General features: G+C 37.2%; 1 protein-coding gene and 2 long non-coding RNA genes across 3 annotated transcripts in view; all 3 read right to left on the bottom strand.

Annotated features, from left to right (window-relative positions):
• LOC6051423 (neuropeptide CCHamide-1 receptor) overlaps nucleotides 1–27,444 on the bottom strand; it is a 44,107-nt gene that overhangs the window by 3,747 nt on the left and 12,916 nt on the right. The window contains exons 2-8 of the mRNA XM_038255433.1: nucleotides 24,820–25,046; nucleotides 24,624–24,727; nucleotides 23,553–23,768; nucleotides 14,366–14,469; nucleotides 2,243–2,380; nucleotides 1,897–2,031; nucleotides 447–916 (exon numbers count right to left, since the gene is read on the bottom strand). Coding sequence (XP_038111361.1) covers nucleotides 811–916; nucleotides 1,897–2,031; nucleotides 2,243–2,380; nucleotides 14,366–14,469; nucleotides 23,553–23,768; nucleotides 24,624–24,727; nucleotides 24,820–25,046 — 1,030 coding nt within the window. The 3' untranslated portion in view covers nucleotides 447–810. The remainder of the gene's footprint in view (nucleotides 1–446; nucleotides 917–1,896; nucleotides 2,032–2,242; nucleotides 2,381–14,365; nucleotides 14,470–23,552; nucleotides 23,769–24,623; nucleotides 24,728–24,819; nucleotides 25,047–27,444) is intronic.
• Nucleotides 4,283–4,706, bottom strand: LOC119767257. Its single transcript, XR_005277421.1, has 2 exons — nucleotides 4,655–4,706; nucleotides 4,283–4,500 (listed from the first exon to the last, which is right to left on the bottom strand). It is a non-coding gene; the product is annotated as an uncharacterized LOC119767257 (long non-coding RNA).
• On the bottom strand, nucleotides 9,451–10,038 carry LOC119767258. Its single transcript, XR_005277422.1, has 2 exons — nucleotides 9,957–10,038; nucleotides 9,451–9,621 (listed from the first exon to the last, which is right to left on the bottom strand). It is a non-coding gene; the product is annotated as an uncharacterized LOC119767258 (long non-coding RNA).

Here is a 27,444-nt window from a genome sequence, read left to right as displayed (position 1 = left end):
TAGAATTTTTTTCGTGATTCGATTATCCGATGTTTCGATTATTCGAAGTGAAATTTTCCCAAGGCCTTCGGATAATCGAGTTTGGACTGTAGAACTTTTGTTAATTAATGTTTCAAGTTGGCAAAATTGCATTTCAATGTTTATGGCAAGTCACCTGCCAGATTAGATTAGATTAGATGGCAAGTCACCTGAAATAAAACAACACAAAACCATGATGTTTTGCTAGTTTTGCTAATTTTGAATTTTTACGACGGAATTGCTGAAAGTACTTTTCAGTACCGTCATCAGCGGTGACATTAAGCCGGGGGGTGAGATTGGGTCTTACAAAAATGCTGAAATTTATATGACCCATTCTCACCCCCAGATTTTTATCGATGAAAAGTAGACCGTAACTAATTTCAAATTGGAATTTAAAAAATCATTTCGTTTTCCAGAGAATAGCTCACCTGTTCTGAAGAGAAATCTGCGGATGCTTTCATTGGCCATCTTCACCGACCGACCGACCGGCTTTCCATTGTTCTGGGACAATAGCGCTGGACCTGGTTTCTCATTTCAGATATAAATCTTTCACCATAAGTTTCGCAGAATGCAATGCAGTCCCGTCCAACTGCAGAATGGTCAGAATTTTCCGGTTCTTTGACGATTCTTGACAAAACACAAACAAACACTCACACTCATACTCGCACTCTCGTTCTCTTTATCTCGCTCTAGCTTGGTCATTGGGCGGGTGATTGGGGACACTTAAACGTGCCGAAGGTCACCGCACAGCACCAGATTCTGCATAATTTCGTCGGTGAAGATGGGCTTGTATTATGACGGGCAGATGCCGTCCCGGTGGTCCAGGTGGGGCGCGGTCAGGTGGTTCCCGTTGGTGTTCCCGTTCGGGAGCATAATGATTGTTGTCTCTTGGATGTTCCTGGAAGGTTGACAGGGGGTGGAGAGAAGAAGAAAAAGAAGATGATATGTCGTGATCTTTTCCTGGCAGGTGTAATTGGGTGGAAGCATTGTTTAGGGCGAGTCAGTTCTAGGATGAGTATTTTAAGGAAATTAATACCGAGAAGATTTTTCGACCTTATCCATTTCCGAATCAAAGTGCAAAGGTAGGTGGGACAATACCATTCATCGAAATTGTGGGAGCATATTTTTCTGGCCCGAGGAGTAAAAAAGGCTGAAGAATTTCCAACAATCCTTTGATGGCATTGATATTTTTTGGATATGGAAATTCTCGATTTCCAAAATTCCCTGCTGCTTATAAATAACACTCCAAATTTTGTTTGAAACGCACTTATAGAATTGCATCCGATTTGATAAAAATAACTCATTATCGTTGGTAAACACCAGTTATGCGTAATTCGATAGAGCGCAAACCGCCAATGCATTAAGCAAATTTAATTAGGGTTATGCATATTTCTGCTGCAACACAGTTGCCCTCGTTGATCACCACCTTTTTTGCTGTTGTTATTAGCACCAGATATCTGTACTAACGAGGGCTCATATTTCCCAACCCTTAACAAAGTCACTGTTCATCCGCCCGGATATGATGTGACCAATAAGATAATTGTTTCATCAGTATCCGGCACAAAATGTGTGAGTATGTGCATTTATGTACTCGCCTTGGTAACGGATGTATTTAACTTTATACCAGCATGTATGCAAATATAACATATGCTACAGTGAAACCCCGATGGTTTGGCATTTTTCGATGCATTGATTTTTTTGCGAATTATAATTTAAGTTGAATTAATACAATTTCTACCAAGGTCTAACAAAGGTAACGAACGAAAAGAACATTTTTTTTTAAATTTTGCCAAAAAAGCATTTCTGGTCGAACCATTGGATTTGTACTGTTCGCCAGATGGTATGCTGTTTGGTTGGTTGGTTGGTTGGCATACTTACACTCGCATCGACTGCGTTCCGATCCGTTTGCTGGGGTACCGCCTGGACATGGTGCTCGTCATGGATGTGTCCCGGTGGCCCATGTGGTCCCCCCGGCGCCTCCTCGCACTGGACGATCCTTCACAGAGCAAATATCTGCAAGTAAAATGAACAATCGAATTGTTTTACCTCCAGCTTATTCAAAAAGTATATCTAACTAAACATAATCTTACTAAATATTTCCTTACGTTACATAACCGCCAGACAAGTACCAATTCAAAATGCAATTAAGCTAAAACTCACAAACTATGTTCGCTTACATAACTTTACCAACAGTTTTAATAAAGTCACCCACAAACACACTCACCTGTTGAAATGCTTCCGGAAGGCCCCGCTGACACAGTAGAGAGCGACCGGATTGGCGCAGCTATTCGCGAACGACAAACAGAAGCCAACTATCCGGAGCACGTGCCAAAAGTGGTTGTAATCATCCTGCGAGTTGGGGCTGGAAATGACGACGAGAGGAGTAAATTAAGCTTCAGTTAATATGGTTGACGTTGTCGCGGCTTTTATGAAAGTAATGATTCGAAGCCAAACCCATAAAATGTTAAAGATACTTCAAATTGCAAAACTAGCAGATTTTCAATACACAATCGAAAAAAAAGATTTGTGGAGTGAAAAATCTTCAAACCTTAAAATCTTCAAATCTTCAAACCTTAAAATCTTAAAATCTTCAAATCTTCAAATCTTCAAATCTTCAAATCTTCAAATCTTCAAATCTTCAAATCTTCAAATCTTCAAATCTTCAAATCTTCAAATCTTCAAATCTTCAAATCTTCAAATCTTCAAATCTTCAAATCTTCAAATCTTCAAATCTTCAAATCTTCAAATCTTCAAATCTTCAAATCTTCAAATCTTCAAATCTTCAAATCTTCAAATCTTCAAATCTTCAAATCTTCAAATCTTCAAATCTTCAAATCTTCAAATCTTCAAATCTTCAAATCTTCAAATCTTCAAATCTTCAAATCTTCAAATCTTCAAATCTTCAAATCTTCAAATCTTCAAATCTTCAAATCTTCAAATCTTCAAATCTTCAAATCTTCAAATCTTCAAATCTTCAAATCTTCAAATCTTCAAATCTTCAAATCTTCAAATCTTCAAATCTTCAAATCTTCAAATCTTCAAATCTTCAAATCTTCAAATCTTCAAATCTTCAAATCTTCAAATCTTCAAATCTTCAAATCTTCAAATCTTCAAATCTTCAAATCTTCAAATCTTCAAATCCTAAATCTTCAAAACTTCAAATCTGGGCCAACCCACACAGTAGTTGCCCCGAACCCTCTTCGAATTAAGTGAAACTATGTCTTTAGGGTTAATTTTGGTCTCTGATCACAAATCCGATGCTAATTTTTCGATATCGCGTGACGGAGGGGCGGTACGGTACGTATACGGAAAAAACGTGGTTTTCAATAATTTGTAGCATGAAATGGAGATGATTTAGAAATTTGGTGTCAAAAGGACTTTTATACAAAATTGAACGCTTGATTTAATGGTGTACTCACACAGAAAAAAATCAATTCTCGAAACCGTGAAGTCAGTTCACGATTATGAGAACCACGAAGGAATATATTCACGTTTATGGTGCAAATGCACCATACTCATGAATAAATTCCTTCGTGGATCTCACATTCGTGAACTTAATTCACGATTACGGGAATTGATTTTTTTCTGTGCAGAAAAAAAAACATATTTTTTTAAACTTTCCATTTTTTATAACTAACTTCTACAAAGTTGTAGAGTAGACAATTCGAAAAAAATACATTAAATTCCATCGTATCAAAAGTGGTCAAAGACAAACTTGTAGGAAATTGGACGGGCTTAAAAAAAACACTGAATGAAAAAAACACGCCATTTCCATAAAATTCCTAAAACAATTTTTCGTTCAAAGTGTTTGAGGAAATAGCCTAAGATGGTACAATGTCTCTCCTAAGAAATACAGAAATCTTTTACTAAATTTTTTTTTTTGAAAAGTGGTCAAACGTCAAAAAATTTCAAAACCGATAGTGGGAATCGATTTTTCAGACAATCTTACATAAAAGTATCGATATTGACCATCATGCTATGTCCAATCCTTCTTGAGATACAGTGGTTTAATAATTAAAATGTTGGAAAAATAGTTTTTGTGTGGTTTTTGACGATTTCTATATGACAGACTAAATTTTTCAGTCGCAAAAATATTTTTACCGGAAAGCTCGTTCAATTTTCAATAAGTTTGCCTTTGACAGCTTTTTAATTTGACTCGTTTTAATATTAACGTAAGCTTATTTACTATACAGGTGTGTAAGCTTAGTCTCTAATATCAGTGGGATTTCTTTCATTTTTATTCCTTTAGCACAGAACGACACCATTTTCACTCCAAAATATATATTCTAAGATTTTTCTTAATCTTATTTTAACGTTTTCACTATGCTTCTAAGATATGCCCCGTGGCATTTTGGTTGGATCTGTGCATCGTAGCACTTACACCGAAATAATCAACTCCAACTCCCAACTGCAACTCTCTCCTAATTTCAACTCCCTCCTAATTTCAACTACCACTCTCAACTCTCTCCTAATTTCAACTACCTCCTAATTTCAACTACCTCTCTCAACTCTCTCCTTATTTCAACTACCACTCTCAACTCTCTCCTAATTTCAACTACCTCCTAATTTCAACTACCTCTCTCAACTCTCTCCTTATTTCAACTACCACTCTCAACTCTCTCCTAATTTCAACTACCCTGATTCTAAATCTAACTTAGGCTTTTATACTCCGAAGCGTTTTTAGTCAAGACGCATGCGCAATATGTTTACCATGCTTCTCTACGGGAGTAGCTCAGCCACGTGCGTTTTGACTACACCGCGTTGATCTTGAAATCTTTCTGCTCGAAATTTCTCAGCAGGGATCCTGGCACAGTTCACAGTTCCTTTCTGTTTTCGCTTTGTGCTTTTCCTTCCATCCTCCTACTGTGTTTATATATGTCTTAACCTACGTGCTCCTAGAAATATGACACTTGACTCGTGTCAACATGTGTTAATGAGTGCATCTGAAGATGTTGCACTTCGTCTGATTGTAAAGACCAATGTACTTCTTCCCTGTTGGTCGAACTAAAAATCTAAATTTATATTCTGATTAACTGAGGGTTGCTACATACCCTTACACTACCCAGCTAGATGTTTGTCTGCTAAGATAATCATCTACTGTAAGCCTAACGCTGGTTCTTGATAAGTATTGATTTTGAAAAATATGTTTTTGAATATCTGAGTACTAAATATAATTGTTGTTCACGTTTTGTTGCCTCCTCTGCGTTGATATAATTGATAAGATAGCTGGCTAGATAATTCGTCGATGTTGTTCTCCACTTGACTTTTGGTTTGAAACTTGAAAACATTCAATAAACCACATAGATTGAGACATTTGACTTTGTTGATTTTACTATAGTGGATCAATTCTGCCAAACATTATTTGATACATTTTCCTTCTTGTCCTTTCCTTGATGCTTTTTCTTAATGCATAGAGATCTGCGTCAGTCCTTCTTAGTTTTCTGCAGTCAATAAAATTTTCGTAGACTTCAATCGAAACTTTTCATTCCATTTCATAAGATCTGAGTGTAGTGTACAGATCATGTTTCATCATTTCGCCATACTTCTTCCTTTCCATTAGATCCGAGAATTGTATATGGATCTCTTGCCTTAATTGTCAGTCTCTGATATAATTTTTCCGGTTGAGAAGTTTCTGCTTCTGATTGAACAAACCGAAACTATTCCATGTTATATAGTTTAGATCATAATCATTCTTTGCCTTGTATCATATATTTCACTCCATCATTGTTATGTTCCACCATTTTTTTTCAACTCATCTCCTGTCTCAATTTTCTGCAATTTATGAATGCATAACTGTTCCAATAATTTGTTGATGCCAAATGTGCTGTTCTTAATGTTCTGGTTGATGTTGCTGCTGACGCTGTATCCGAATGTTAACGTTTGATGATATGTGTTCGTGTAGGTGAGATTTTACATATTTGTGTAGTGTCGTGTTACAGATTTTTTTGAATAATTTCCTAAGTGACTATCACTTAAACAATTTGAAATTGGTGTATAAAGTTGAAATTGTATAGAAAAATATCATATGATTATAATTCCCTAAGCTTATCCTTCATCTACTGGTCATTGTTTTTGTTTTACTCTTTCGATTCGATGCATTTTTTTACACTAATAATCCCAAATCTTCACTGGCCTTGGCTAAAAAGTTTTTCAAAATATTAGATACTTACTCCACTTACTCAATTGAAAATCTTCAACTTCATTCTTCGATAAAATTTGTCTTTTTGTAAACTTTTATTTCTCATTTCCATTAATCATCTTTTTTTTCAATCGATAGGGTGCGTAGTGAATAAATTTCGTCTGCGAAATTACCTTCCCCTTTCCTTTCCCAGGTAAAAATAGGTTGGTTGCCGCTGGTCCTAAAATTCTAAAAGTAGAAAACTTGACACAACTGTTAGAGAATTCCATTAAGCATTACATTTATCTCGACCCATACACATATCACACTCTCATACATTGCGGGTAATTACTCCTCATCCCATCATTAATTTTCAATGTTTTGTTTTAAAGTTTAATAATTGTTTAACATTTGTATGTCGTTATCTTAAAACAAATTTCATTTTGAAAAGTTGTCGACGTCATTAAAAATTAATTTTAAATTTTGATATTTGTTTTTTTTTTTTCTGTATACCGAATCTACTAAATTTACCAATTATGATGTTCCATTCTTAAAGGTATATAATTTATAGAATAATTCCTCATTCTTCTTCTTCTTATTCTTCTTCCTCTCTTAATACCAAACATTAATTCATCGTCCCTTTGTCTTGCATTATGTCTTCTACACAAATATTTAATTTGCCAACAAGCAAATATAAAAATGCAAAATGTGATACATTATGCACACAGGCTTCCCCTATCGTTGCACCATCTAAGATATTTGAAAGTGTTCCATTTAGATAATTGTCTTCTGCTTGAATGATTGTTTCAAATCTGAATCCTTGATAATTTGTGTGATAATATGGACCTTTTAAAACTTTATGTAATATTGTTGACGCTACTCTACTATCTTCTTGTTCACTATCCATATTTCTAATTTTAGAAAAAAAAAAAATCCGTTCCATAAACTCCACTGTTGATTGAACTTGGTAACGATACCAGTACAATTTGTAAAAATGTTTTTACTTAATTTTTTTTGTTCCGATAATATTTGATAAACATGATTTTTCAAACCTAATTCAGATTACTGACACTGCCTCGATAAAATTCGATTTTGTTCCATGAATATTTTCCCTTGTTGTAATACAGAATATTAAAACAACTTTGATCAGTGAGTAAATGATTTGTTCGAGAGTTATAAGTCTCTTAGGTAAATTTCACTAATTTTTTTATAAGTTTCTTTTGTAATTTTCACTAAACAATGAATAATTGTCTAGTTTGTTCTTCGTATTTTACGTCTCTAACGATTTTCCATCTTTTCCTTGATAATGCTTTTACGATTTGTATTTAGTTTGCTTATGCTTATTTAAAAAAATCCATTTTGTTTTGTTATTTCTTCTTCAGCTCTCGAGACGTTTTTTTTTAGTGATAATTAATAATTTTCTCTGAAAGCTACAAATTGTTAATAAAGTTGCAATAATAAACACACTGTCGACTCAAATTTATTTGTTGCATACGAAAAAATCAACAATATAAAATAACCCACTTTAAGAATGAGATTCCATATTCATAAAAGGAATGACAGTTATAAAAACACACGAAAATTATACTTAATTTCTCCTTCTTCATAATTTGTTTTTGTGACTCTTTTTGGTACACTTTTTTATTCATGAGCTTTCTCAGCATTTCATATAATTTGGTATATTCACCATTTCTTCGATATGTATTCCCCTTGATCGTGCTTTAAAGTGCTAGTAACTCTATAGTTATTTCCACACCATCCCTATATTATAATTTTCATCGACAGTTCTCCACTATCAAAACTTTAAATTTCAATTGTCGTTTCAGCCCGTATTCCAAAGTGTGGAATGAAAAATTAATCATTTTTGGTTGCTAATACACATGTTTATATTAAAAGTAATAAAACAATGCAAAAATAATATCATTTACTCATGTTGCGATTAATTATTGTTTCTATTGAATAGTTCATTCTTATTGTGATCAATAATTCAAGTTTGTGAATGCTCCTCGTGGGGGTGCAAATCTTATCGATCTTTTTCTGATTTTAAATTTGTTTGATTATTTATAGAAAAATACTGGATAAATCGAGTTGTGTCATCCAAATTTAAAAACAAAGCCTGCCACTTTGTGTACTCCTCTAACTTGAATTGTTAGATTAACTTGAATTGTTAGATTAACGATGGATTGGATTGTTAGTTCAGTTCTGGACTCCTGAATTTATTTATCTACATCAATCGTACTTCAGTTCAAAAATATTAGATTTTTTTTAATTACTTGTCTGACAAAAAGTCGTCAAATTTAAATAACGCTTACTGCCAGTTTCATTCTCTTATCTTGAAAATCATATTAATTTTTTAAAAGTAAATGTTATTCAGTTTTTTTCTTTTATTTTAATGTTTTAGCTTTCTGGGTTCAAACAAGAATTCCTTATTATGAAATTTTCATAGCAAAATCACACCTTTTCCTCCTTTTTAACAACATTCTGCCTGGCGTTTTCATGATACATTGGCTAAATATGTCAAATATTTTCATTTTTAAATCTTTTAATAATCGCAAGATTAATTTATTTTATAAAACTAAAAAAACAATGTTTTTTTAATCTGATAGTTTTAACAAAAACGCAAATAAAATCATGACGTATTTATGAAAAAAAATATTTAATTTTCCAAAGTTTAAATTGATGCACGACTGTTTTTAATTTTTTCAAAGTTTTAAAAAAAAATATTGGATTTAAGAATATGATGTCTTACATACAACTGCACTAATTCACTCAAAAGAATAAAATTTAATTGAACTTACCATAATATTTCCATGATCGTAACTGTCATGTTCTCGCATTACAATTAGTTTCCAGAACCCATTTCTCTTGGCTGGCTTTTTGGCTGGGATGTTCTCCATTGCTGTGGCTGGCGTTTCAACACAATTTTTTTTCAATAATCATGGCTTTGGCCTGTTAACTTCACTCTTCACAAAATGTACCCATTTCCTTGGCTGGCGGTTCGATAAAAAATTTTCGATGATCGTTATTTTTAAGCTTCACTGGTCACAAAACTTCAGTTGCTTTCCATGGTTTTGGCTGGCGGTTTGACACATTTTTTCAATCATCATGGCTGGCGTTTGAACTGCCATCTTCACTCGTCACTAAAAGTTTCCTTTGGCATTGGCTAGCGGTTCGACACTGGTTTTTTCACTTGTCCGAAAATAACGTTCCTGTTTCAAATTGAAACTTTTACGCTGTCACCACATGTGTAAGCTTAGTCTCTAATATCAGTGGGATTTCTTTCATTTTTATTCCTTTAGCACAGAACGACACCATTTTCACTCCAAAATATATATTCTAAGATTTTTCTTAATCTTATTTTAACGTTTTCACTATGCTTCTAAGATATGCCCCGTGGCATTTTGGTTGGATCTGTGCATCGTAGCACTTACACCGAAATAATCAACTCCAACTCCCAACTGCAACTCTCTCCTAATTTCAACTCCCTCCTAATTTCAACTACCACTCTCAACTCTCTCCTAATTTCAACTACAGTGGACTCTCTCGTTGTCGATATTGAAGGGACCGTTGAGAGAGGGAGTTATCAAATTATAGAACGGAAAATCAAAGCAATCTTCTTGAAGGGACTGAAAATTTTATTGACAGCTGGAGCAATATTGATATCGAGAAGATCGACAGCCAGAGAGTCCACTGTACCTCCTAATTTCAACTACCTCTCTCAACTCTCTCCTTATTTCAACTACCACTCTCAACTCTCTCCTAATTTCAACTACCTCCTAATTTCAACTACCTCTCTCAACTCTCTCCTTATTTCAACTACCACTCTCAACTCTCTCCTAATTTCAACTACCCTGATTCTAAATCTAACTTAGGCTTTTATACTCCGAAGCGTTTTTAGTCAAGACGCATGCGCAATATGTTTACCATGCTTCTCTACGGGAGTAGCTCAGCCACGTGCGTTTTGACTACACCGCGTTGATCTTGAAATCTTTCTGCTCGAAATTTCTCAGCAGGGATCCTGGCACAGTTCATGACCTTTCTGTTTTCGCTTTGTGCTTTTCCTTCCATCCTCCTACTGTGTTTATATATGTCTTAACCTACGTGCTCCTAGAAATATGACACTTGACTCGTGTCAACATGTGTTAATGAGTGCATCTGAAGATGTTGCACTTCGTCTGATTGTAAAGACCAATGTACTTCTTCCCTGTTGGTCGAACTAAAAATCTAAATTTATATTCTGATTAACTGAGGGTTGCTACACAGGTTTCTACCACACTGAAAAAAAAATCTATTTTCAATTTTGAGCAATGTAATTAAGCTTATATCTGTATGCCCATACATCCAATTCAATCACTGTAATAGGCAAACTTATGGCAAATTGGACGAGCTTTCCGGTAAATTAAGTCTGTCGTATTGAAATTGCCAAAAATCACCAAAAAAACTATTTTTTCAACATTTTTATTTTTAAAACCGCTGTATCTCAACAAGGATTGGACATAGAAGAATGGTGGTATCAAGACTTTTATGTGAAATTGTCTGAAAAATCGATTCCCACTTTGGTTTTTAAAAATTTTGACATTTAGACCACTTTTCAAAAAACAATTATAGTAAATGATTTTTGTATTTTTTTAGGAGAGACATACATCCTGCATTTTTCGTGAGTCTTTTTGTAACATCTTAGGCTATTCCTCAAAAATTTTGAACGAAAAAAAATCGAGACATCAATTTAACTTTAAAACAAAAAAATTAAAAAATCTCATAGAAATGGTGTGTATTTTTCTTTCAGTGTTTGTTTTTTAGAAAGCTCGTTTCCTACAAGTTTGTCTTTGACCACTTTTTGATATGATGCAACGGCTTCGAGATACAGTAACTTTTAAATTATAAAAAACAAAAATAACTTACGCCATTCTCAAATGTCATTTATGGGGACAATTGGCTTCATATACAGAAAAATGGCTTACATAAGCGTAGGATAACATGTCTAAAAAGTTTCATTGAAATCGGAGAGGGTCGGGTACAAAAGTACCAGAAAATTCCTGATTTGAGCTGGAATTGCTCAAGGGTGTAGCTTGTAATCATCACGAGATATTACAATTTTACATGAAAAGCTCATGTTCAATTGAAGTTTTGGAAAACTGACGAACTTGGCCGGATTTGGAGTCTCTTCAAATGCTACCCGACTTAAACCAGGTATAGTAGCATGTTCGGGAAGATTGTCGAGTGGTTTCATCATTCGCATAATACCAACACAACTTATACACCTCTAAATCTGTAACATCATGCTGAACATGTTTTCGTCGTTTCTCCCAAAAACCGCAACTCGGGTGTGTGCTCGGATTCTAGAGAAATGTTTTCCGTAAACATTTTCAATCAAAAACCCCCGGTTGCACCTTGTTTCAACACGTCATCGTTGTATCGTTAGTAGAATCCTTGTTTTACGACAAAGACGAAGGAGAAGTATTAGTTGGTTGATGCAGGTTGTGGTTTTGCCCTTGAATTTTGTTCTAACATCGACCACTCCGACAAGTCGACAAGCAAAGAGCAACACAACGTGGGACTTTCAGTTGAGCGTGATTAAGTGGCTTGTCCTGGGGAAAACCGGATGCACCGCGCCACTGGCAATAGTTGTGTTTGCTCAGATCACGGCGAAACGGATGGTGGCCCGGAGCGCAGATTATTTCCGTTTTTACCGAGGGGGTGCTCAGTAGCAGCGATTGTTTGCGAAATTCATTAGAACGGTCAAGTGCATCCTCAAACTTCCGGCCGGTGTTTGCTCCCTCATCGGGGGTGTAATGAGCTTTTTTTAAGTTTGGGTTATAGTTTACGTGTGCCTTACGGTGATTCAGTTGATTTCCGTTCTGTTCAGTTTCAGTTCAGTTTCAGTTCAGTTTCAGTTCAGTTTCAGTTCAGTTTCAGTTCAGTTTCAGTTCAGTTTCAGTTCAGTTTCAGTTCAGTTTCAGTTCAGTTTCAGTTCAGTTTCAGTTCAGTTTCAGTTCAGTTTCAGTTCAGTTTCAGTTCAGTTTCAGTTCAGTTTCAGTTCAGTTTCAGTTCAGTTTCAGTTCAGTTTCAGTTCAGTTTCAGTTCAGTTTCAGTTCAGTTTCAGTTCAGTTTCAGTTCAGTTTCAGTTCAGTTTCAGTTCAGTTTCAGTTCAGTTTCAGTTCAGTTTCAGTTCAGTTTCAGTTCAGTTTCAGTTCAGTTTCAGTTCAGTTTCAGTTCAGTTTCAGTTCAGTTTCAGTTCAGTTTCAGTTCAGTTTCAGTTCAGTTTCAGTTCAGTTTCAGTTCAGTTTCAGTTCAGTTTCAGTTCAGTTTCAGTTCAGTTTCAGTTCAGTTTCAGTTCAGTTTCAGTTCAGTTTCAGTTCAGTTTCTTCAGTTGCAAAGTAACCGCCGACCTTACAAGTCGCATTCTCAACGCCAGTCCGCAGTTTGTGTGCGCGTCGCCGCTTTTTTAAAATGTGCACCGTAGACAAAAACAGTGTGGTTCTGGATTTTTGTCAACTCCAAAACCAACCAAGCCCAAAGCTTGTAAAAAAAATTCTCGCAGACCTTCAAGTAAACCAAGAAAACTTGCGAGCATTGCAATTATGCAATAGAAGAAAAATAGCCGTGTTGCAGTTCGCCGACTCAGCAATGGCCTCGTCCATCATCGACAAACCTCTGGTATATCAGGGTTGCAAAATCCCGATTTACCTGGACAATAACGCTACGGAAGTTCGTGTGCTTGACCTACCTCTAGGCATAAGCAATGATGACGTAGTCAAAGTGATGAGTAAATACGGCGAAGTTTTGACCATCACCAACGACCGCTGGATTAACTTCTTCCCAGGGATCCCAAATGGAGTTCGGACCCTGCGGATGTTGCTGAAACAGCCAACGCCGAAATCAATCACTATAAACAATGCTGCTGCAGCAGTGACGATTATAGGCAAAACATCGCTTTGCAAACTCAAAGCAAAGAACAAAAAATGTGCTGATTCGAGTAAAAAGTTGAACCAAAAAAGCAGTACACAACCGATTGAACCCGAGCCAAGCAGCAGCAGCAGTAAAAGCAACAACAGTAAACCAGAACAAAATGCAATGGAAACAAGTAAAATTGACGAAGAAGACAACGATGGATTCGAGACCGTGCTTTCTAAGCACACCCGCCGCCGAAAGCGCTTACAGGCATATTTGGACGCGGAAGACGAACTATCAAAAAAACAAAGAGAGATGGCTGCAGAAGAAACAGATGAAGAAGATGAAGATGTCATAAAAGCAAAATATTATAAGAAAAAGTGTTGTGAGATAACTTCTAAATCCCTGGAAGAAGAGGACGAAGATAAACTTGAAGAACTTGATAATTCACTCTTTAAATATTCCGCTAAATATTTGAAACATAGACAGAAATCGTTAGAAAAAAGGCATGGTAATAATTATTGAAGTGATTTTAAACTCTGTAATCTTTCCTCTTTCACTATCCACCTTGAAGAGATGAATGCACAATGGTGTAAAGTCTCTATAATAATAATAAAAAAAATAAAAAAAAAAAAAAAGTTCAGTTTCAGTTCAGTTTCAGTTCAGTTTCAGTTCAGTTTCAGTTCAGTTTCAGTTCAGTTTCAGTTCAGTTTCAGTTCAGTTTCAGTTCAGTTTCAGTTCAGTTTCAGTTCAGTTTCAGTTCAGTTTCAGTTCAGTTTCAGTTCAGTTTCAGTTCAGTTTCAGTTCAGTTTCAGTTCAGTTTCAGTTCAGTTTCAGTTCAGTTTCAGTTCAGTTTCAGTTCAGTTTCAGTTCAGTTTCAGTTCAGTTTCAGTTCAGTTTCAGTTCAGTTTCAGTTCAGTTTCAGTTCAGTTTCAGTTCAGTTTCAGTTCAGTTTCAGTTCAGTTTCAGTTCAGTTTCAGTTCAGTTTCAGTTCAGTTTCAGTTCAGTTTCAGTTCAGTTTCAGTTCAGTTTCAGTTCAGTTTCAGTTCAGTTCAGTTTCAGTTTGAATAAAAACTGATTGTTTCGAACACCCTAACGTACATGCGTTGTTAAGCTGACAACTTTAGTCATTATTCAAGTTGTCAGAAAGTGTGCAATAAAACTGTGGTCTCCGTTTCATGTTGGATTCGTCGTGGGAAGAAAAATTACACCAAAGGAAGTGACCCCCCGGGGGGTGGAATGAAAAACAGCATATTTTCAGCATTGCACAGAAAACAGCACACATACAGTGACATTCTCGCAGAAGAAGAAAGAGTTGACTTTGTGGTATGAACTTACTTGTAATAAAACCACAGCATAAAGAGATGCGATGGCAGGAAGCAGATGCCAAATATGACGACAAACGCCAGCACCGTGATGGCCACTTTCCGTCTTGCTTTCACCTAAAGAGAGAAACCATCAAGAGAAGGGAAGAAAGAGAGAGAGCGAAATAATTACAACTTGAATGGAAATTGCAATAAATATACTTGTTATGAAACTGTCAGGATTCGTGGCAACAGATGGGCGGTCATTGATTGTGACTTGGAAAAAGGGCAAACGAGAAGAGGTTTCTATTTATATTTGCACAATTCTACTTTGACGAAAAATCCCAAGTGTCCTTTCGATGATAATTCCACTGACATTATCTTACTTTGATCTCACGGTAGTCTTCTTGGCCAATCAATACATTCAAGTCAAGACAAAGACGGAGTAGATTAAACTTCAAAAGCTGAAGTCGGAGTCAGATAATTTTCAACAATTGTACAATTTCAACATTGTATGGGAAATGTTGTTGGAGTTGAAGTCGGAATCGGTAAAGTCGGTTGTTGGAGTCAGAGTCACTAGCAAGTGTTTTAAAAATTACTGTTTCATTCAAACAGTTTTCAAAAGGTTCTAAGCGCCGTTTGTATGTTTGTATACCAACATTTTTGTTATTGTCTTCTCTACACTTTTGTAGAATATTGTTACACTAATGACCCTACAAAGTAAAAAAAACACGAAATTTTAAAATGAATTCAAAATGAAAAAAGTACATTAAATTTCCCTTAAAATGACACGTATAAAAAAATGTACAGTTCAGTAACGGAAAATGGCAGAGTTTTTAAAACTTTTTTTTGTGTTTTTTTCGATGAAAAGTACGTTTTTCCAGGAATTTTGAGTACGCCATCATCTTTTCAGGCTGCAAATTATTGAAAAACATGTCTTTTTCGCAAAAAATGAAGGGGTCGTACCGTCCCTCCGTCACGAGATACCAAAAACGGACCTCGGATTCGCGATCAGGGACAAAAGTTACCCTTAAGGACAAAGTTTTTCGCAAATCGAAGAGGGGTCGGGGCCACTTTTCCCGATTTCGTCATTGTTGTCATATAAAAGAAGCTTCAATCTTGTCATGCTATCAACTGGTCAACTGGCCAAAGGGATTTCAATTCAGAACGTTTTTGACACAAGTACGAGCTCATCAACCTTCGTGATAAAACGTGATTTCTATGAAAAACGTTACTTAATCCACCCTTAGGTGGTTGGTGCCTTCCTCACATTTAGAGGGTAATGCTATCACAGAAAAAAAAATGATGGTAATATTCATCAGGAAATGGTGACAGATGTTGTGGCAAAAAAAATGATAAATTTTACCTTAGAAAATGATGAATTTTCATCAGAAAATGATGAAATTTACCTCAAATAATGATGAAATTTACCTAAAAAAATGATGAAATTTACCGCAAAAATGTTAAATTTTACGGAATAATGTGTATTATTGCATTAAAAAATGTGTAATTTGTGGCTGAGAAAGTGGAAGGATAGGTTTTGAACTTTCAGAGAACTTAAATAAAACATTTGATTCAAATGAATATTTTTTTCATGACTTTCAGGGTACTTTGTGGGCGGCAATCAGTTAGCGGCCAACTGCTTGATCGCTCTAAGGACCCGGGTTGGTTTTTAGCAAATATTACTTTAAGGTTAGACGGAACGCCAGTTCTTGGACAACTTTTGTTCAACTTAAATAAATGTCTGAACTAGACAGAACTTGAGAGAGAGCACGTGCGTGTACGAATTGGAAATAAACATCGTTGTTAGGTAGCCCCTTACAGCTGGCCGCGCAAAAATGGTCAGTTTTGGGCGCTAATAACTTCGCGGGAAAAAATCTTAAAAATATGGTGTCTTCGGGAAAGTTGTTCTAAATTTAATGAGAAATGGTAAGAATCGGATAACTATGGCGCCTTCTACAGGTTAAAAAGTAAACAGTTGCTTTTCTCCATACATTTTGACGATTTTTCCCATACAAACTTTAAGCGATTGGAGGGAGGGGTTCCCGTGGTCAGAATGAGCTCATATTTGGAATTTAGCCTAGGGTCAATCTCTGATTTCAGGGGTACCACCCTACTGTGTACTTACCAAAAAATGCTGCAAGCAGTAGCTACCTTCCCAGACGAAGTTTCACCAGTTGAAATCCTTGAGATATTATCCCACATGAAATATTCACCTGCAATAAAAAACGATTTTTTTTACAAAGTGTCATATTCTTAAGAAAACAAAACTTATCTAAAAGTGGAAATAGACGTCGACTAATGGTGATTAGATCCGAAAACATTTTTTTACTTATGGCGGCGCTTTTTCCACGTTGGCTTTGGCATTTTCCAAGAGGCGTTTGTTCTGAGAAGCTGTAAAGATGAGTTGATAATTATGTTTACTGATATTTAAAATTGTCATTAGGACTCTTAACTGTTGCGGTGTCAATCCAGAAACCGAAAAGTGATGCGTGTTACGCGAGAGGGGCCATCAAAGAATGCTTCTCACCAAGCCAATTTGATAACATTCAAAGAAATAATTAAAAACAATATTTTTGGAAGTTAGTTAGTTGTCTTTATTAACGAGCCTTTCAGCCATAGACGCTGGTTCGGGACGATTCCTGAACGTAAAAACCCGGCGCCTTCCTCTAAACCGATCCGGAAGAAGCACCAACACAAACTCACCAAAACAAACGACGACGGCGGCACGGAATCTGCGCCGATTCCTGGACGTAAACACCCGGACACACTGGCACTTTCCTCCAAACCGATCCGGAAGAAGCACCAACACAAACTCACCAAAACAAACGACGACGGCGGCACGGAATCGGCGACGATTCCTGGACGTAAACAACCGGCACCTTCCTCCAGACCGATCCGGAAGACGCACCAACACAAACTCACCAAAACAAACGATGACGGCGGCACGGAATCTGCGCCGATTCTTGGACATAAACACCGGACACACTGGCACCTTCCTCCAGACCGATCCGGAAGAAGCTCCAACACAAACTCACCAAAACAAACGACGACGGCGGCACGGAATCTGCGCCGATTCCTGGACGTAAACACCCGGACACACTGGCACTTTCCTCCAAACCGATCCGGAAGAAGCACCAACACAAACTCACCAAAACAAACGACGACGGCGGCACGGAATCGGCGACGATTCCTGGACGTAAACACCCGGCACCTTCCTCCAGACCGATCCGGAAGACGCACCAACACAAACTCACCAAAACAAACGATGACGGCGGCACGGAATCTGCGCCGATTCTTGGACATAAACACCCGGACACACTGGCACCTTCCTCCAGACCGATCCGGAAGAAGCTCCAACACAAACTCACCAAAACAAACGACGACGGCGGCACGGAATCTGCGCCGATTCCTGGACGTAAACACCCGGACACACTGGCACTTTCCTCCAAACCGATCCGGAAGAAGCACCAACACAAACTCACCAAAACAAACGACGACGGCGGCACGGAATCGGCGACGATTCCTGGACGTAAACACCCGGCACCTTCCTCCAGACCGATCCGGAAGACGCACCAACACAAACTCACCAAAACAAACGATGACGGCGGCACGGAATCTGCGCCGATTCTTGGACATAAACACCCGGACACACTGGCACCTTCCTCCAGACCGATCCGGAAGAAGCTCCAACACAAACTCACCAAAACAAACGACGACGGCGGCACGGAATCTGCGCCGATTCCTGGACGTAAACACCCGGACACACTGGCACTTTCCTCCAAACCGATCCGGAAGAAGCACCAACACAAACTCACCAAAACAAACGACGACGGCGGCACGGAATCGGCGACGATTCCTGGACGTAAACAACCGGCACCTTCCTCCAGACCGATCCGGAAGACGCACCAACACAAACTCACCAAAACAAACGATGACGGCGGCACGGAATCTGCGCCGATTCTTGGACATAAACACCCGGACACACTGGCACCTTCCTCCAGACCGATCCGGAAGAAGCTCCAACACAAACTCACCAAAACAAACGACGACGGCGGCACGGAATCGGCGACGATTCCTGGACGTAAACACCCGGACACACTGGCACTTTCCTCCAAACCGATCCGGAAGAAGCACCAACACAAACTCACCAAAACTCACAACGACGACGGCACAGAATCTGCAACGATTGTTTGACGCACGAGCGACCAAAACTCCCGGACACGCGACGGTTGAATCACGATCCGACAGGCTTCTGCCAACCACTTTTCAAAACGTTGCGTTTGACAGTTGTCAAAGTCCCTGGGTCAAAAGATGATTGAATATTGTACCTAAATTTGATGAATATTACTCAAGTATACGAGTAACAAAAATAATGTTGAATATTCATCAAAAATTAGGTAATATTACACATTTTTTGTGTAAAACCTGTTTGACAAAAAATAATTTCGTTATTCAACAATTATAGAGGTAAAATTCATCATTATTTTTTTCAACATTCTGTATTCAACCTTCCATTTTTACATTATTTTTTGCTGTGTATCCAAAATAGATACAAAAGGGCAACTTGATTCATACCATCAGATTGGGTAGTCAGAGCATCAGCATGAGCATGGTTGACTGCCAATGAGCTGCTGATGAGGGAATTGTGTTAGTAGGGGAAGGAAAGGGAAGGTCAGGATTCATCTTGGTAGATGATATGACCAGAAAATAAAACACCGACCGGACCGCAAACAACCGGCTCGACAGCAGAAATTCACACGACGACACGAATACCCGAATTTTCACTACTATCTCGCGGGTTCTCACGCGTCGATTCACGAACCGATCTCCCCCACGAACACCACACGACTCACCATCAGATTGGGTAGTCAGATCTTCATAATTCAGGGCTCTTATGTGCTTATAACATTTGATAGGGTTGTCAGATCTGCAATTTATTGAACTCGTTGGAAAGGTCTTTCGATTACTTATCCAACGACCAGTCGCATGGTAGATCCGGACAACGTTTTCATCGAAATATATGAATCCGGCCTCAAAAAGTTTCATAAATAACACTTAAATGCTTATAACTTTTGATAGGGTTGTCAAATATTCAATGTCTTGAACGCGTTGGAAAGGTCTTTTGATTACCTATTCAACGATAGGTCGAATGAGAGATCCGGACAACGTTTTCATCAAAATATTTGAGAGCCGGCGTCTAAAAAGTGCATAAATAACGCACTTTAACTTTTGATAGGATTGTCAGATCTTAAATGTTTTTAACGCGTTGGAAAGGTCTCTTTATTACCTTTCTAAAAATGTGTTTTCTTACAAAAACCACCCTTTTCACAATCTTCCGGACTTTTGTTAAAATCGTTTTTTTAGCATAACTTTTGAAGTACTTAACTAAACCTTATAATTTTCAATAGCGACTTATGGGACTCCAAGACGGATCGAATGAGGCCAAAACGGTCCTAATCGGTTTAGCCAGTGCCGAGATAATCCAGTGCAAATTTTTTTGATCAACATCCCACCACACACGGAGAAAAAAGAGTTCCCAAAATCGTCAACAAGAGTTCATAAAAATGGGAACCACGAACAAAGTGTTCAAATTTCATGGTACGTTTTTCAAAATCGTACCATGGGATTTGAACACTTTGTTCGAGGTTCCCATTTTCATGAACGCTTGTTCACGATTTTGGGAACTCTTTTTTCTACGTGCACACACAGACATTTGCTCAGAATTTGATTCTGAGTCGATATGTATACATGAAGGTGGGTCTATGAGGTAAAACTAAGAAGTTCGTTTTCTGAGTGATTTTATAGCCTTTCCTCAGTAAGGTGAGGAAGGCAAAACACGTTTTAGACCAGTGTTGAGGACGCTGTATCTTTTGACAGGAGCAAGATAGCAGTATACTTTCTTCGGGAAAGTTTTAGAGAATTTTCTTATTTTTCCGCTATTTGGTGGGTTTGAGAAATTTAGTGGAAAATAAAAATGAAAAAAATCATAATGTGAAAAAGATGAGTTTCCATACTAATTCCCACACAAAATTGAAATGCAATGCGTAAATTGTGCACGCAACCAATCACTCCTATATTTTAGGCGATTGTTTTGAGCCCCAAAAAGCATCATAAAACTTTGTTCTGGTTTGATTTGATCATTTTTTAAATATTCCATAAAATATACGTTTACGTTAACAAAGGTCTGGCTCAAATCCAACTGAAATTTAAAAAAAAAACTTTCGTTCAATTGTTGACCATTTTTACTGGAAAATGAAGGTTCTTTGGAAATGTATGTTGAAATATGAATTTCAGATATCTAAACCGTCTAACCGTTTTGTTTTTGTTTTCGATCATGAACCAAAATTAAAAACGATGTCAAATTTGGAAGTAAAAACAACGATAACAAACATGCTGCACAAATAACGCAGCTCACTTCTCTGCCAAATATCCTACACTTTCAGGCAAAACTTTTCGGAAGTTTAGTTGATAATGGTGAAATAAATTTGTTTTTTGTACCTCCAGTAGTTAGCGCGACGTTTGGCATTAATTGTAGCACTATATTGTGGCGAATTGCCAGCAAGTTTATATTTAGCGGTTCATTCGGATGCAATGCTTTTCAATGCTCTCTACTCCATAGATATGGTGAAAATTATGTACCCTCGCCTGTTTCGTTCAGTAGAATTGACCTTGTTGCTCGTTTGCAAAATGAATGTAGTCACATGGTTACAACGATTTAATTGCGGTTTTACTTTTCAGTTCACTGGGTGAAATTTGAATATATGCTCTCGTTGTCTCATTAAATAGAGCAGTCACAGTTATTTTAAGAGTGCAGAATCTGAGGGAAGCCTCGTAATTATTTATGCAAGTGGATGCATTTTGTAGGATTCTAAGAGTGGAAAACATTTTCCGAGTTTGCTTTTTTTTTCATGGAAAGCACATACTTGTAGATCATACAGGAAACTTTCTTCTTCACAGATGAAATTTGAAAGATATATGAGATGCAAGAATCTGGCTAAAAATAATTCCAACAGACAATAATTAGATCATAAACTTAAAACATTTAAATGCATTCAATATTGAACCTTTCAAAAAGCTATAACTAAGCCACTTGAAAATATCTGAACGACGTTTTACGAAACGTACTTTTAGGTCCTGTCAATAACTATGAGATTTCACTAATTGGACTAAGAATGGTGAACGGAATGCCTTGCAAAATATGAGTTCCGGTATCCGGGTGCAATGCTCAAGCTCTGCTAGCATGAAGACAAATGTATGCCCTGTTCGATCCGGATAAAATTGGAACAAATGTCAGCCGGGCAGACAGCAAGGGAATATTGTAACAGGTTGTTACTAGTTCGGGTGACGTTGATTTTTCTCGTTTGTCCCAACCCCACTATGCTATGGTGTCACAAGTTTTTGTCCGAAGCCATCTGTTGAAGTGCACGGTGAACGGCGAAAAAGATGCACACTGAAGAATAATTCTTCACAATTATTGTGAAATTATTATATCCAAGAAAACATATACAGTATGTAAAAAAAGTATTTACACGCCTTGGGCACTATGCACATTTTGTGATGAAACATGTAACAATTTAAAGTTTGACAGCCTTAGTACTACGTTTTGTTCAGAAACTCATGCCGAACATTTTGCTACAAAAAGCTCATGAAAAGATGTTTTCTATAAAAAGTTATATAACAAATACTATTACAAAAATAAAAAAGGTGCAAAAAAAGTTTGTACACCTTTCGAAAAATTAACATAAATAAAGTTATTTGTTGACAAATCACCATAAATCCAGTCTCCCAACTCCAAATAGGCATCATTGACTGATTAAAAAAATAATTTGGATTGAATATAAAGTTTACTAACTACTTAGTATAAAAGTTTATATAACTCTGAAATTCTATATAAAACTTATCTAAACTTAATTTTGCAAACTTTTAATTCAACTAAATGTCAATATATTACCATAGAATTGCTAAATAAACATTTTGGAGTATAACACCGTTTTGGGGTATTTGTATCGATAGAATAGATTTTTCGTTGGAATTTCGTACCAACCCGGAATTACGTCGTCGGAAAATCCGCCGGCATCCGAACCGGTCCACAATTCACAAGTCAACCTATGTGGCATCGGAAAGGGCATAAAATTTCCGATCTTTTGATACCCATACATTCAGGTTTTTTTTATAAAACCCACGTTTTTAAATACCTAGGCAAAAACGTTGTTATGGTTTCGTTTGAGCAACCTGCCAAAAATGTATGGAATTTCGTAATTTTTGTTCTCGTGGATAAAACTTACTTTTTGCCCAGGTATTTAACAACGTGGGTTTTATAGAAAACCTGGATGTATGGGTATCAAAAGATCGTAAATTGTATGCCCTTTCCGATGCTATATAGGTTGACTTGTGAATCGTGGACCGGTTCGGATGCCGGCGGATTTTCCGACGACGTATTTCCGGGTTGGTACGAAATTCCAACGAAAAATCTATTCTATCGATACAAAGACCCCCAAAACGGTGTTATTCCTACTCCAAAATGTTTATTTAGCAATTCTATGGTAATATATTGACATTTAGTTAGATTGAAAGTTTGCAAAATTAAGTTTAGATAAGTTTTATATAGAATTTCCAGAGTTATATAAACTTTTATACTAAGTAGTTAGTAAACATTATATTTAATCCAAATTATTTTTTTAATCAGTCTAGGAAGCCTATTTGGAGTTGGGAGACTGGATTTATGGTGATTTGTCAACAAATAACTTTATATATGTTAATTTTTCGAAAGGTGTACAAACTTTTTTTGCACCTTTTTTATTTTTGTAATAGTATTTGTTATATAACTTTTTATAGAAAACATCTTTACATGAGCTTTTTGTAGCAAACTATTCGGCATGAGTTTCTGAACAGAACGTAGTACTAGGTTCCTTTCAAACTTTAAATTGTTACATGTTTCATCACAAAATGTGCATAGTGCCATACATACTGTAAAAAATCCCATAAATTTGATCTGATATTTTTTCCTAAAATTAAGAGTTCTTGTAGTTTAACATTTGTTTCGGCTGTATAAAATAAGGTTGTCCCCGTTTAAGGACTAGCCTGAATTGAATTCTTATCAAAAATGGCCGTTCCAACTTTTAAGGGTGGCAACCAATTTTTAAATTTTGACCATCTGTTGCCTCACTGCCTTGAGGTGTGTATGCGTGTCCTGTAACACAGAATCCTCTCTAACTTACCTGCCGCACCGTGCCCTGCGTTTCCCCCGGCACGTGCTTTGCGCTGTGGATCAGATGACGGGCAATCAGCGCGTAGAAGATTCCAATGATGCACAGTGGCACCGCGTAGTAGGCCAGAAACTTTCCCAGTACGATACCGCGGGCGTAGTCCGGGCCCCACTCGCCCGGAAAGGGGTAGCAAAAGTCGATCGTCACGTCCTTGTTCACCACAGCCGTCTGCGCCCCGTAACGGTCCGTTTGTCGACGCGTCGATGGTTCCGGTTGTGGGGGCAGAGTGCATATTGATTGGATGGAAGAAGTAGGGATACAAAAAAAGTGGACTATGAGTTGATAAAAGGCCACCGCCACGGTCATGAAGGATTTACAATTTGGTTCATGTTTGCACTCTTACGTGCGCATTAGGGTGATACATTTTTTTTTATTTTTAAAGGCAATTTAAACGGTATTTGAAACACCCTAGTCTGATTGATTCTTGTGACAATATTGATGTTTTAAAAGTTTTTTTTTAATGAGTTTCTTGAGCTTTACTCTCAGATGTATCATATTGGCAATAAAATCTCCTCAAAATGGGCATCATGCACCCTCATACACACATATTTTTAAAACAAAGTATGAAGTCAAATCAAAACATTATTTGCTGATATAATATGAAAAGATGTTTTTGGCTATTATACGTAACATAAAAAAAAATCATTAAAATAATTCCAAGCAATGATTTTGGAACATTAATCGAACCTAAAACACCATGCGTCTCTAGCCAAATGTACTTGGAACCAAGCTTGGAACTCATTTCTATGGATAAGCATGGTACTTTAAATTCGATCAATGTATCGAAATCCGATGAGTATTTTTATTTGAAAAAAAAAAATCTGCTTATGGATATTCACCATTTTTTATATGTTACCTAAAGCATCTTGAAATATGCACCACATTTTTTGTGGGCTCAAATTTGTGCAATGTTAGCAGTAATCAAAGTCGCTCCTCTGAACGGTAACAAGCAACAAAGACACCAAAGATTACATTTTCGCTGGTGCAATCAATTTCACTGCTCGTTGTTGTTGTTGTACTTACCCGAATGTGCGTTCCCATGATGGCCGGAATGGCAAACACAATCGCCAGCACCCAGATCATGACGGCGATGGCGATGGTCATCCGGGTCGCTTTCCGTCCACCGCCTAGAAAGGGATCTGTAGCTGTAACACAATTATACACGGAGGGAAATTTGCGAGGGGGGGAGAGCAAGGTTGGTATGAAGACGGTTACAAACCATGTGCGTGGAACTTCCGCAGCGGATCAACGATGGCGAAGAACCGGTCACCGGACAGGGCCGTCAACGTGAACACCGAAACGCCAATCGAGACGTCCTTGATGAACTCGGACGAGGTGCAGAGTAGGCTGCCCCAGGGCCACGAGTCCAGCGTGTAAACGATCGACGTGAACGGAACCGTCGTCACGATTAGAAGCAGGTCCGCCAGGGCTAGTGACAGTATGTATCTGGGGAAGAAACCGACAGGACAGAACCAAACAGAAAACAGCATTAATTTATGGCAGTGGCGGCCAATGCGGTTTATGTTTAGCTGCATTTATTGAACGGCAAAAACTTCCTAGCAAAGTGGGAAAGCTAGTGGCAGTGGTAGACTTGTGGCGCCAAATGCTGGGAGTTACAATCAGCTTTTTTCAAGTTTCTTTATTGTTGACCCGTATTGTGCGTCAGAGGATACAGGAATGTCGATTATATCAGAGTGTTGGTTTCAATTGTTATGTTTGTTATTCTTTTTGTGATTTTTTTTTTAAATTTAAGCCAGATAAAAGGTTTGCAATCGTTGCCCACGTACTGACAGTTGGGGTTAGATTGGGTCATAGTAAATTTTTACGGTTTTTGCAATGTTGTTTTGGTCAAAAATTACCCTTCGATAAATCAACAATTTAAATATTTTTATGTAAATGATCTATTCTTAGGGGAAAGAATGGAATCGACGTAACACCTTATAATATGGCCTTGTTAAACCTTGCGGTTTCATACACAGGCGTGTATGGTTTCTTTTTGCGACAAGTCTCCGCCTCCCGGGTCTCCTAAGTGTGAAGGTATGGCACGGGGAGAGGGAATCGAATACGTATATTTACACTTAGAATTTATTGCGGCCGCCTCGGGATTCGAACCGGCGACCTCTGGGTTGTGAGTCCAGAGCGCGATCCGATTGATCCATACAGGCAGACATTCTTCTCCTATTCTTAGCGAAGCTTCACCGAATTTAAATTTTTAATTTTTTTATGTGATTTTCAAAATGAAAGATTTAATTTCAATTAAGATGCAATAATTGCATTGTGATTTAAATGCATTTTCTCGCAAAAAATATACGCCAAATAAGTCCTGAAGGCATTAAATCGAAGATTTCTTAAATCTCCTCCTTCGTTATCCCGTCACGCAAAGAATTGAGTTGCAAAACCTCAAATTTCAACCAATTCATGACACATTCTGCCGTGACGTTACAAGGGATTGTCGTTTCTTTTTTCTTGCGTAACTTTTTTTTGCTGTAGCTCGGACTTCCAAGAAAACACCTCAATATTTTTACAGATTCTGAAAGTACGTTGAATTTGCCATAAGAATCAACATTGGGCTAAGGATTAAACGACTCGGTTGCTATAGCGTAACGTTATCGTTACTACGGTGGAGAATTTTGTTCCTTCAATATTTTTAGAAAAGGTTGTGATTCTGCTTTGATAATCAACATAAACTAGACTTTTTTATGTTTTTAACGTAAAATTGACTGTTGAATCGAATGCCATCATTGGTTTTTGAAAAAAAAGTTAAGCTATTTTTTTGCAGCCGTGTATCTTTGCCAAAAAATTACCAATTTCGATCTACCTAGTTTCATTCGACGGGAAATTTAACCTTTTTTCAGTATATGATCAGCTTTGGAAAAATGGTTCCTGACCACCAGAGACATTTCGAGTTTCCGGAGTTGGTTTTGAGGTGTTTTTTTTGCAGATTGTGGTGCCTGAAAACACGATATTTCGGTTTATTGCAGTTTATACTTCACTTGCGTCAAAAGTCAAGTTTGTACATCTCTGAATGTTTGTAAAAGTTGGTTTTACAAGCCTTAAACTATTGAGAATCTAATCACAACATCTATTTCGCCATCAAAACAAGCTTAAAATATTTATTTTCCAAAGGTATACTAGCCCGGAGAATGTGTCTTATTCATTTTAAAAAGCACAAGGTACGTTTTTCAATTTGTGACAATGCAAAAAAAAAAAAAAATATTAAAAAATCTAATCAAATTATTCACTCTACAGCATTACCTTGGCGTTCTCGATTGCGAGATTCCTACTCGAAACTAGGTGTCCGAAGGCTTGATTGTTGAGGCAATTGCAAACTTTAAACGTTTATTTGTATTTAACATGCTTAACATTGAAACAAAAAACCATTTAAGGTGAAGCCGTTGATCATTTTCGAAGATAATTAATCATCACTCTAAAATGCTCTGTATTTAATTCAAAAGTCAAAATTTGGTGCACTAGAGCACAACCTGGGCATATGAGCAACTAAATATTTAGGAACATTTTTTTCGAAATGACAGAAAAACTAAACAGAACATTTACAAATATATATTTGGGTCCCAAATTGATATGCTATATCTGAATTGGATATTCCCCACTAATCGCATCAATATTTCAGGAAACTTCGATAGTAGCACGCAATATGTAGGAAGGTAAAATACTTGTTTATCGGTAATTACCTTCCTATTATCGTCATGTTGTGGTGCCCCCACAAGTGAACATTTACTGAAAGAAACTTGGCCAGAAAGGCAGCATGATGATGCTCTTGGAAAAGCGCCTCATGCACCACACACGCATCGGTGAACTTTTGTATTGTGGTGAGATATGCTCG

Source organism: Culex quinquefasciatus, chromosome 2, assembly GCF_015732765.1.
Source record: "Culex quinquefasciatus strain JHB chromosome 2, VPISU_Cqui_1.0_pri_paternal, whole genome shotgun sequence".
Taxonomy (NCBI): domain Eukaryota; kingdom Metazoa; phylum Arthropoda; class Insecta; order Diptera; family Culicidae; genus Culex; species Culex quinquefasciatus.
The sequence above is the reverse complement of the archived record's forward strand: the minus strand, read 5'-3'. Positions and strand labels throughout refer to the sequence as shown.